This window comes from Topomyia yanbarensis, chromosome 2, assembly GCF_030247195.1.
Source record: "Topomyia yanbarensis strain Yona2022 chromosome 2, ASM3024719v1, whole genome shotgun sequence".
NCBI classification, from domain to species: Eukaryota; Metazoa; Arthropoda; class Insecta; order Diptera; family Culicidae; genus Topomyia; species Topomyia yanbarensis.
Genome location: NC_080671.1, coordinates 125,932,252 through 125,944,352, shown reverse-complemented (window position 1 = coordinate 125,944,352; position 12,101 = coordinate 125,932,252). Strand labels below are relative to the sequence as shown.

Sequence of the window (12,101 nt, the reverse complement as noted above, 5' to 3'; positions counted from 1 at the left end):
TTTTGTAAAAATACCGTGCGACAATCCATTTATTTCATCAAATCAAATAATAACACAAAGATTTTTTTTATTTCGATTATAGAGGTTTTAGCCTAAAGGTCATTCGCCTCTTCGGGTTAGAAAAATCTCTTATGAAAATTCCATTCCAATATGTGCGGGGTTGGGACTCGAAGCCAGATGCGCTGCGTACAAGGCAATCGATTCACCAACTACGCTACGCCCACCCCTCCACAAAATTTTTTTAGAGTCTAGTCTAGTCTAGTCTAGTCTACACATACACAGCCAATACATGTAGGGATCCTGGAAAATTGCAGACGTTCGTCCACAATTTTTTTTTGTCATTATTAATGTTTGTGGCACATATTGAATATGACACAAGCATTAAAGCGACCAGGCCAACTGTGCAGCGTACAAAACAAAGATGATTCAAAATTATACGGCAATCAAATTATTCATACAATGAATAATTTAATCAACGGATTATTTTGAATCTTGAATAAGGAACAAACTTGGGCAACCGTACACAATCGTTTCAATTTGATGAGGGTTTGATAAATCGTTGGGAGTGACTTTGCTAAAAGGGTTAATGTCACTCCTTTAATTCCTGGGATGGGACAGAGATATTTAGCCCTGTCCTGGCTAATGAGCCAGGTTATAGCACCTTTACTCGCTTTCTGAAATAATGATAGAGTAAAGTATCGAAATGATAGAGAAAATTGACTAAACATAAAGACAAAAACGCCTAAACAACTAAAAGCACGCAAAATATTTTCACTCATATAATCATCTAATGAAAAGTGATTCTAATTTCAATCCTGCAAGTTTTAATTTAATCACTATTTTGTTGGCATACTATTGGTAGGTATGACTTTTGAGAGAAATACTACAGAACCGCGTAATCAAGTTCACGTCAAATTTTGGGAATGATTAGATATCAATAAATATATTTGCATAATAAAATAATCAGAACGAGCTCACCGATAATAAATCTGGAGACTAAGAAAATCCTACTTCAAAGAGACATCCTCCCTTTATAATTCACTACAAGAAGAAATTTTGGGACAAACAGTTTTTAATGGAATGCAAACCACAACAGTAGCTGTTCAAATTTGTGATTAGTGTGTAACGATTTATTCAAGATTTCCTCTGAAAGTATATTGTGGCAGTCAGATTTTAGGTCCCTTTCCTACTGATCATACGAAATATCGTCATTAAACTGATCCTGGATTATGCAAAATGTAAATTGACAACAAAATATGATTTGAGTACAATAAAAATGTTGAAACTATACCCTCAGATACATAGACGCCTTCGAATATATCCCAAAAAACAAACTTGATCCAAAAACTCAAATCATTTTATTCATTGTTACTAACATTGTATTAACTCTATTAAATATTGCAATGACGTTAACATTTTCATCGAATTTGTAGAAATAGATAGGTTGTAGGTAGTTAATGACAAGAAAATTTAATATGTAGAATCTAATAAAGTAGGAGGATCATTCAAAAATTGTTACATTAGTCATCCTCGAGAACAAGTGAAAAAATGATGAAGGAGACATAAAATCAAAAAATCAATTTATATTCAAATTAGAATTAGGACTTTACTACCATTCTGCGCATAATTTTTCTATTTCCATGCAGTTTAATAGAACATGAGACAATTATGCATTATAGTTTAAAGGAAGAATACTTCAAAGTAGGATTAATTTGCATTTTTGAAAATTTGACTGAAACCTTGAAAAATTATTTCGTGCATATTGAGAATCATCTTTTTCGGTTGGTATTATAATGAATCAAAGATATTGTTTAACAATATTGTAATATTATTAAATATACCGCAAATCAAACATAGCCAATTCAGAATGTTCAAAGAATAAGGGTAACTGATTTAATTAAATAAAGAAACAAAAAGTATTGCATAATGTGGCTACTGCACATCGATTTGGAAAATCCTTAAGAGGGATTCAATGAGAAACCGGCCGATCGCAAAATATGACCATGGTCGATTCGAACGAAACTGTGCAGTTGTGATCGATTTATGAATTTCCATGATTTTTTCTTGCAATTGCAATATTTTGATACAAGAGCAATTTTTCAAAAAGGCGAAGACGTTTCTACATGATCGATTACTCTATATTATACAGCAAAACTATCTGAGAATGTGTTACAGAGAATGAATAGTTCTATACAAAAAAAATATACATTGAAAAAAATGTTGTGTCATTTTTCATAAAAATATGTTAAAAATTTAAATCGCAAAAAAAAACATTTTTAATTTCTTATATTTTGTCAACAAAAACCTTTGGAGAAAAGATGAGCATGATGGAGAACTTGTGGTAAAAATGTTTTTCTAACAATAACTTTATACATGTTTTCAAATGTACTATTTGACATGCAAAACTATAATTTTATTACAGAATATAATTCTAAGTACCATTTTAAATTTAACACAACTCTTCCAAAATTGGATAGTTTTCGAGATTTTTGGAATTTTGCTCCAACAAAAAAATTAATTTGTGTAATTATATACTGTTTAAAAGTAATTCGCGATACCCCATCATAAAATGTCAACATTCTAATGGTTAACGTTTTAAAGACGTAAAATAAATTTTTAGCGTATTTGGATTATGGAGAAGCTTTCAATGAAAAAGTTTTTCAAACAACAACTTTTGGTAATATTTGTAAATTTCATATTATTTGCAGTCAATTTTTTTTTTGAATATGATTCTAAACGCCTTTTTAAATCAACATACTCATAACAAACATTTTCTGAAATGCAGTAGCTCTCGAAATATATTATAACACTTCCTGTAACTTTCCCATCAACATCAAGGCGATATTGTAAACTATTTGACTTACGTCAAGGCGAACTTTTATCAGCTTCCGGGGCTACTGTTCTTCACCACCCAGCTTGATGTTCCGGAGGAAGTAAAGAAGTAGAAACTTTCAAGGTTCGCCCATAAATACATGATTTGGCAAGCGATCTGCTCATGTGACAAACGGAGTGCGCCGTCCGTGACTACCAGGAATGTAAACGAGAAGATCCCTCGAACGCACTGGAACTAAGCCCATCGAAAAATACTGGGCATCCCAAGGAGCTCAAATTTGAGGAAGACATGAAGCAAAAGAGGGTTTCACAAACGCACACACGAAACTGCAGCCAGAGCACATTGGTTTAAAACGCGAAAAATGTGATCGTTTTCAATAACTCCGAAATGGTTTGTTATAGCGATATACTACTTTCGGCTGAATTGATGATAATGAGATGCCCCATCTTTTTAAGTCAAAAGTTTGATGATTAATCCTTCTATAAGTGAGATTCAAAATTTATTTCTCGTAAAATTAGAGATAGCGAGTTGGTGTATTCTGCAAAGTTGTAGTAAATTCTTCTACAAGAAACTTTACTGAAGGTGGTAATAGTCTATCTTTAATAATCTTTGAGATATAGAGCATTATTAGAGAAAATACCGAAAAAAATCAATTTTTTCATTATAACTTCTTTCCAAGATTTTTTTGGTTCAAGTTCAAAATGTTCTACAAAACTGTCACAATTAATGAAATACAAAAACATTTTTCGCGTTTGAAACCACTGTGCAGAGGTTGTACGAACCCTGAGGTAAGTTAAGCGTAAGGTGCGTGCGTATGGTTGTGGCACCAGTAATACCGGTATCGAAAAACCCGGGGATACCGACCCATTTTTGATACCGAAATACCGGTACTGAATAAAACTAAGTACCGGTATTTTCCGTACTATACAAAATTTTTGTTAACCTTTTGCGACGCAGTGGGACGTATACGTACCACCTACTTCTCCTAAGTTATCAGATATCTAGTTAGCGTTGACATATTAATACGAATACTTTCTTTTAATCAACTCTTAGGGATGTAAAAAATACAACTAGCACAAAAAATTATCTGAATTTGTTAATTACTTTTTAGTTATAAACAAGTAAAACTCGAAAATCTCGTTTTTATACAATAAATTCGTTCTAGTGCTAGAGATCTAATTTTTTTATTGCAAGTGTCTCAAACGTTGAACTAAATAATAGATTCTTTGCAGAATTTTTCGTAGGTTAGTTTTTTCGAAAAAAAATTGTCAGAATATGCAAAAATGGAGTTTATTATTATGTTGGTCTATAAATTATTCTGAGAGACAGTGATAACTTCTCAACTAGCATAAAAATATATTATGTGGTTTTTGCAGTCGATGATTACGATTCTGATAACAGAATTTGAAAATTCAAAATCGTTGCTACACAATGGCAGCAATTTGTTACGAAATTTGCGAATTTCGTTAGAATGAGAATGAAACAGTCGTCATATTGGATCCGCCATTTTGAATTTCACATTTTCGACGTCAGAATCAGAATCAGCGACCCCGAATATCCCCTTGTAAGATATTGTTATGACCGGTAAGTTAGTTTTCCTTATGGCGGCACCAGGCGCAGTAGGTGGCAAAGGATTTCTTTGTGGACTCACTAGGTGTTACAACGGTACGTAGTTTAATACACCTTTTTTATTCTTCTCCGTATCGCAGCTTTATTACTCGGTGGCTCAACTAGAAGTAATTGTACATGACAGTTCATCCCTATTCTATGCCAAAATTCAATGTATGTGCAGCGGTACCCAAGGTACCAATGAATAAAAAATGTGCAGGGCTCGCTATATCGTTAGTGAAATCTAGTACCTTCTATAATTAATACTACCCTGAACATCGCCACCACCTTGAAATGTCAATTTCAATTAATCATAACTCAAATTTGATATTCAGAAACTTAACGCTAACATAATTTATAAATTCAAACACTTTTAATTCTGATGCGATTATAAATCGGGGTTTCTGCTCAACGGTGTCGTCGTTTCCTGATGAATCGTTTCTAGCATCGTTTCAGGATTAGTCGGTTCAGCAGGATCTATCGGCAACAAACAAATTTTCACGATCGGTCGTTTTATGATTCCTTTACTGGTTTTCAGAGTGACTACACGAGTCAAATCGTCTTCTCCTGGGTGGATCTCCAAGATTCTGGCAAGCGGCCACTTCAGGGGAGCCTGACATTCGTCCACGATGAGCACCAGTCGTCCCGGGAGAATTTCCGTGTTTGCATTGCAAATTTTATGGTCCCTTTGAAGCTCCTGCAGGTATTCCGTTCTCCACCGGTGCCAAAATTGTTGATGTAGTTGCTGAATTCGCTGATAGTGATCTAAACGGCTACTGGCCATGCAGTGTATATCGGGTTCTGGAAGTGCGTGCATCGAGGATCCAATTAAAAAGTGCCCTGGGGTTAAAACAGTGAAATCGCTCGGGTCCTCAGACATCGGTGTTAATGGTCGCGAATTCATACTTGCTTCGATTTGCGACAATACTGTGGCCATGTCTTCAAACGACAATCGAACATTTCCTAGTTGGCGTTGGAGATGTTTTTTAGCAACTTTGACTGCCGCTTCCCAAAGGCCTCCAAAGTGAGGTGCCTTTGGAGGAGTCATGTGCCAGGTTATTCCTTTATTGGACAAATGCGACTGGATCGCTTCCATCACTCGATCATTCTGCAACATCAGGTACAAGTCCCTCAGCTCATTTCTGGCACCTTCAAAATTTTTGCCGTTATCGGAATGGATGTGCTTTGGCAATCCACGGCGCGAAATGAATCTGCGAAGTGCAGCCAGAAACGCTGACGTTGTGAGATCAGATACGAGCTCAATATGTACCGCTTTTGTGGAAAAACATACAAAAATGCAGATGTATGCCTTAGTTGGGGCAGCGCGTTTGTGCGGTGGTTTTAAGTAAAGAGGTCCAGCGTAGTCGATACCAGTTACTGTAAATGGCCTGCTCGGAGTGACTCGGGCTACGGGTAGCTGACCTGTCTGTTGTTGGGCTGGGACGGGATTAACCTTTGCACATGGAAGGCATTTTCTAATGACGCTGTGTATTAATCGTCTTCCGTGCACAGGCCAATATTGCTCACGCATAGCAGCAAGTGTTAATTGGCCGCCACCATGTAACATTTTCAGATGATAATGTCTGGCAATCATCTGGGATAGTGGATGGAAGCTGGGTAATAGACATGGATGCTTATTTGAAAAGGTCTGGTCTGAAAATCTTAACCTCCCCCCTACTCGTATCGTACCCTCTTGGTCTATAAAGGGGTTCAGAGATCGTATTTGTGAGTGCTTTGACACATATTTTCCTACCTTCAGATCGTTTATTTCCTGCTTAAATGCGTCGATTTGGGCGAGCTGAATCAAGCGAATTTCAGCATCACTTAATTGTTGAGTCGTCAATAATTTACCGGCGCCTTGAACCGTACTGTCCTGAGGTTGCGCTCGCGCCTTTTCGCGAATATTACGAACAAATCTGAGGCAGTGGGCCGTTACACGAACGAGTTTGCTGAATGACGAATACCGGCAGAAAATTGGATTAGTGAATGGTTTGGTGCGTAATATAGGAGCGACGACTCTACGAATTTCGACGTTATCTAAAACCGCAGGAATAGGAGCAGTCTCCGGCCAATGCTTTTCTGAAAGTCGAAGCCATTCTGGACCATACTTCCAAAGGTAACTTGCAAGAAATTCCTCCACACTCATTCCACGGGAAACTAAATCAGCTGGGTTTTCGTTGCCAGCTATATGGCTCCATCGATACCCATGAGTGTTGGCTTGTATCTCAGAAACTCTGTTGGCGACAAATGTTTTCCAAGTATGTGGAGGCGCCTGAAGCCATTGAATTGTTATCGTCGAATCGGACCAAAACCGGGCATCTGAAACTTCCATTTGTAGTGCCTTCACAACGTGCGAGAAAAGCTGAGATCCGACGACGGCTGCGCATAGCTCGAGCCTGGGAAGCGTGATGCGTTTTAAAGGTGCCACGCGAGATTTCGATGCTAGCAGTTGGACCCTGATATTACCGTGATTGTCGATGGACCTCGCGTAAACGCATGCTCCATATGCACTTTCTGAGGCGTCCGAGAAAGTATGCAGTTGGACTTTCGAATTTGGCAGGAATGCGTAGCGATCTACTGTGTATTCAGCTACCTTAGGAAGTTGTTGCTGATATTGGTTCCACTTTTCTTGCACGATATCTGGTACAGAATCGTCCCAATCGCAGTGCAGCAGCCATAATTCCTGCATTAGCATTTTTCCTCGAATTACTACTGGAGCGATCAACCCCAGTGGATCAAATAATTGTGAAATTGATGACAAAATTTTTCGCTTGGTGTCAGCTACGGCCTCTCGATCAATTTTCGAATCAAAACGTAATTTGTCGGTTTCCGGTTCCCATCCAATGCCTAGGGCGCTTATTGATTCTTCTGGTGCAAACATTAGTGCGGATTGTGTACCGATCTGGTCCGGTTCAAGTCCTTGCAGTATTTCGAGCTTGTTAGATGTCCACTTTCGCAGAGTGAATCCGCCTTTGGTGAGCAAACTGTCCAGTTCCTCTCGTAATTGCAAAGCTTCGTCGATTGATTGGGCACCTCCTAGACAATCATCCACATAGAACCCCTTCTGGAGAGTTTGTGCAGCCATGGGATATGCAGCACCTTCATCCCGGGCTAATTGTTGAAGTGTACGAGTTGCCAAAAATGAAAACGGGGCGAGGCCATAAGTTACGGTTAATAACTCGTACGCTTGAATGGGCCCTGAATCACCAAATCTCCAAAAAATGCGCTGGTATGGAGTGTCATCCGAATGCACTAGCACTTGACGGTACATTTTGGCGATGTCTGCTACAACTGCAACTGGAAACGTTCTAAATCGAAGAACAATCGAGAGTAGGTCGTCCTGTACAACCGGTCCAACGCGGAGTGCATCATTCAGCGAGAACCCCGTTGATGTCTTGGCGGAGCCATCGAAGACGACGCGTACCTTAGTCGTCGTGCTGGAGTGTTTGATGACTGGATGATGTGGAAGGTAAAGGCATTTATTAGCAGACTGCTCGGACGGTTGCAGAAGTCTCATATGGCCCAATGTGATGTACTCCTGCATAAATCTATGGTATTCGACTTTTAATCGGGTGTCACGTTCTAGCCTCCGTTCTAACAATTTGAATCGTCGTAGTGCTGATGACTTGGACTCTCCTAGCATTGTATCGAAGTCTGGATGGCGCGGAATACGCACGGTATAGCGACCAGTACTGTCCCTTTCAACAGTAGATGAATAGTGCTGCTCGCACTCCCTTTCTTCCATTGAGTAATCGGATCGCGACGGCAATTCTTCAATGTTCCAAAACCGTTCCAAATTTTCCTCCAGCGTGGTTAAACACACGGTTGTAGTGTGGCATTTTACTAAATCTGGAGTAACGGAAACCAAATCACCGGAACCAGCAACAATCCAACCGAAAACGCTGTCCACCATCTCGGGAAGGTCGTTCGATAAGCGAATGCGAGCGGGTGTTTTGAAACACGCAAAAAAGTGAGGCAGGCCGATGATCATATCAATTTTTCCTCGCATGTAGAAATGCGGATCCGCCATAAAAAGATCCTTAGGAATGTTCCAATCAATAACAGGTACATCTTGCTCTGGCAGATCCGCTGTGACTTGGGGTAACACTAGAAATTCAACATCACGGGTAAAATCTTCCTTTCGAGAACGGATTTGTGTGAATACTGTATCAGAAGCTCGTATTGCGATTCCTCCAGGTCCCTGTAACTGTACATTCACCTTCTTACGCTTAAGTCTTAGTATCTGTGCCATACGTTCCGTAATGAGATTTGGTTGGGAAGCAGAGTCGAGTAGTGCCCTGGCTAGATGCTCCTGACCGTAAGCATCGACGATGATGAGAACAACTGTCAACATGAACATATGGTTCGTCCGCATCACTTGGGCTGAAAATGTGGATAGCTGTACATCAATATCTGATGGATCAGACAACTTTGGGGTAAGACTAACGTTGCAAGCTGTCGTGACATTCGTTTGGACTATGGACTGCAAACGACTTCCGGTTGCAATTGAGGTCTGTGCTGAATTACTTTTAGACGGGCATTCAACGTAACCAGGGTGCAGGGTAGTATGATGACGCTTCTCGCAGGTGCGGCAGCCGATTTTACTTGGGCAGCTTCCAACATAATGATCGCCGCGTAAACAATTGAAGCAAAGACGTCTCTGATTGACCATATTCAACCGTTCTGTGAGAGACATTCGTTTAAACTGACGCCACGGAACCCCTGGACGGTTGCCAGCATTCACCTTTTGTGTAGAGTCTTCAGTAACGGCGTGGGTGGCTAATTTTAACGGGTAGGCCCTTTTTTGTTTACCAAAGGGACAAGTGTTTGGTGCTGATCCTGAAATAGAGTGAGAGATTGCCAAGGAAGATACTGAATCATGATTCACTGAAATGGATTCCAGCACCCTCATTCTTCTCTGGAGAAACTCTACTATGTTCGTATAGGTCGGATTTTCTAATTTAGAAGCGTGGTCCTCCCATAACCGGAGTGTTTCGTCGTGAAGCCTTGTACAAAGCAGATGCTCTAGCATTGTGCTCCAGGCATCGGTCGGCTCACCTAACTGCTTCAACACTTTCGTGTGCCTCTCGAACTCGTCCACAAGTCCATGCAAAGCGACGGCGGATTCTTCCCTCATTCGCGGCGTTTCAAGCATGGCCTGAAGGTGGCGTTTCTTGAGAAGATATTCGTTTGAGTAGCGTGATACGAGAGCCTCCCAGGCGAGGCGGTAATTTGCAGCACTGATTGATATCGATTCGATCACTTGAGCCGCATCACCTTTCACTGCAGCACGCAAATAGTGAAACTTTTGTATATCAGCAACTTCAACGTTAGAATGAATCAGAGCATGAAATGTATCATGGAAAGCGAGCCAATCTTGGTAGTCGCCGGAGAATTCTGGCAACGCAATCGTAGGTAATTTCAGACCAGCCAGACCAGACCCAGTTCGAGTAGGGGGGGTTTGAGGGAGATCAACAGTCGAAGAAGTTGGAGGAGGCATCTTAGAAAGTAAACCAGCCTTTATTCTAAACAGTTTCGGCTCAAATTCCGCACGAAACTGCAAGTTTCTTACCATCCCTTCGTTTGTGGTTTCCAGCTCCTCCAGCTCGGCTTGTGCTTCTTCCAGTCCCTGCCACAACACTTCCAGGTTTTCGATTCTCAGATTCAGCTCCAAAACATCCCGGTCGGCTTCATATCCTTGGAGGAACTGATCAGCTCGGTTGATCGAAGCGAGCAGAGTCGTCCTTCGCGTGTTAAGCTGTTGCATTCTTCTGTCGTCCTCCATTTTGTTGAACGAAGCGTGGAGCGGTGAAGAACCACCACTGTCCTAGCGATGTCAATGGAACGGCTCGAAAAACGTCGACGATTTTGTCTGAGAAAAAAGGACCAGGTAGCACTGGCGATAGAGGATAGAGAACTTGGAAAGGTACTAACCTTGTCCAAGGCTTGAGCGTGCCTTGTACGAAATAGAATCAGCAATCGCCAACAGCAACTCACATGCACGTTGCGTCAGTCCCGTTGTAGAACCCGTTCCGAAATTGCATGCAGTAGATAATTAGGTTGAGTACATGCAGTTTTGCCACCGTGATTGTGATCAGCCTCACAGTCCACCAAAGTACAACTAATCGACGATAAATTGAGCTCAGCAGTTGAAAGTTCCCAGAAAGAAAAGTAAATCTAAACGCACCTGCGCAGGTGTAAAAAAAATTTTGGACAGCCAATTACCTACTGGCCTAAAGAACTAGGCCTTGTATGATTTAAATTGCGGCAGTAGGATTGCTGGATCTGTCCAGATCGAGCGTGATGGCGGTCGAAAAGAATTACAGATGATGGCGTCCTGTGATGGCGGTCGTATTCGCAGAAGGATCTTAGTACGGTAATCTAAGCGCAATGGCGCCTACCTTAAACACGTTTCGCAAGCAACAGATTCCCACCGGATCCTGGTCACGGCACCAGTTTATGTTGTGACCGGTAAGTTAGTTTTCCTTATGGCGGCACCAGGCGCAGTAGGTGGCAAAGGATTTCTTTGTGGACTCACTAGGTGTTACAACGGTACGTAGTTTAATACACCTTTTTTATTCTTCTCCGTATCGCAGCTTTATTACTCGGTGGCTCAACTAGAAGTAATTGTACATGACAGTTCATCCCTATTCTATGCCAAAATTCAATGTATGTGCAGCGGTACCCAAGGTACCAATGAATAAAAAATGTGCAGGGCTCGTTATATCGTTAGTGAAATCTAGTACCTTCTATAATTAATACTACCCTGAACAGACATTTTAGGCCAATATAAAAAAAACATGAAATATAGCCAAGTACAGCCGCCATATTGGATCCGACATTTTGAATTTTAAATTTTCGACGTGAATCAACGAACCCGAAAAACCTATGTAAAGCTAAAAATAACAGAAAATTGAAAAAAAAATCGCGTCACAAAGGGTTAAAGAATATTTTTTTTGTATTTCGTTTATTTGACACGGCTCATTGTGGTAACTTAACGGAGCCGTGGGTCTATTAAATTATTACAATATGTAAAAATAAAAATGAATAAAAAAAATATTATGAAGTATCCTTAGGGTCTCGTCCACGCAACTTTCTATTGCGCGGGGAGATCTTCTTTCGTGGTAAGGTACCATTTGTCTGCTCGCCTAGTGCATCTTGTTGGTCGATTATTTTTTTTTTGTTTCCGTCGATGTCATCATCGTCTATGGTGTCTACATGTTCACGATCAGATGTTCCTCCTTTCTTATTGCCCTTATGGGTTACGAGAGTAAAGCTACTGTCATTGGTATTGGCTTCCTCGTCGATGGTGCTAAAAGTTGATTCTGAAGCATTAGATGCTGCTTTTATAGTTGTTATTATGGCCTGAACAACTGCCACAAAATTGGTAACCGTTTATGGTTCTGGTAATGGTATTGAAGTCTGTGTTTCAGATTGGTTTTCCGAAGATGTGTGGCGAATTGGCTGTGATGCATTCTCCTCTTTCGCACAAGGTGTTCCATGATGTGCCGTCTGGTTGCAGTATTTGCACGTAGGTGTCTGCCCTTCGTGGGTGCATAGCGTGGTCTGTTTAATGTTAGTCCATTATAATTGAATTGTATAGTCAAGTGGGAGGAAATAGATCTTTCCACTCGCATCCTCACCACAAGAACACCGTTAG

General features: G+C 40.5%; 1 protein-coding gene across 1 annotated transcript; it reads right to left on the bottom strand.

The window, feature by feature from the left end:
* Positions 1–4,829: 4,829 nt before the first annotated feature.
* LOC131679738 (uncharacterized) lies at positions 4,830–9,134 on the bottom strand. Its single transcript, XM_058960482.1, has 2 exons — positions 8,889–9,134; positions 4,830–8,824 (listed from the first exon to the last, which is right to left on the bottom strand). The coding sequence occupies exon 2, from the start codon at positions 8,814–8,816 to the stop codon at positions 4,830–4,832; it is 3,987 nt and encodes a 1,328-aa protein (XP_058816465.1). The 5' UTR covers positions 8,817–8,824; positions 8,889–9,134.
* Positions 9,135–12,101: the final 2,967 nt, after the last annotated feature.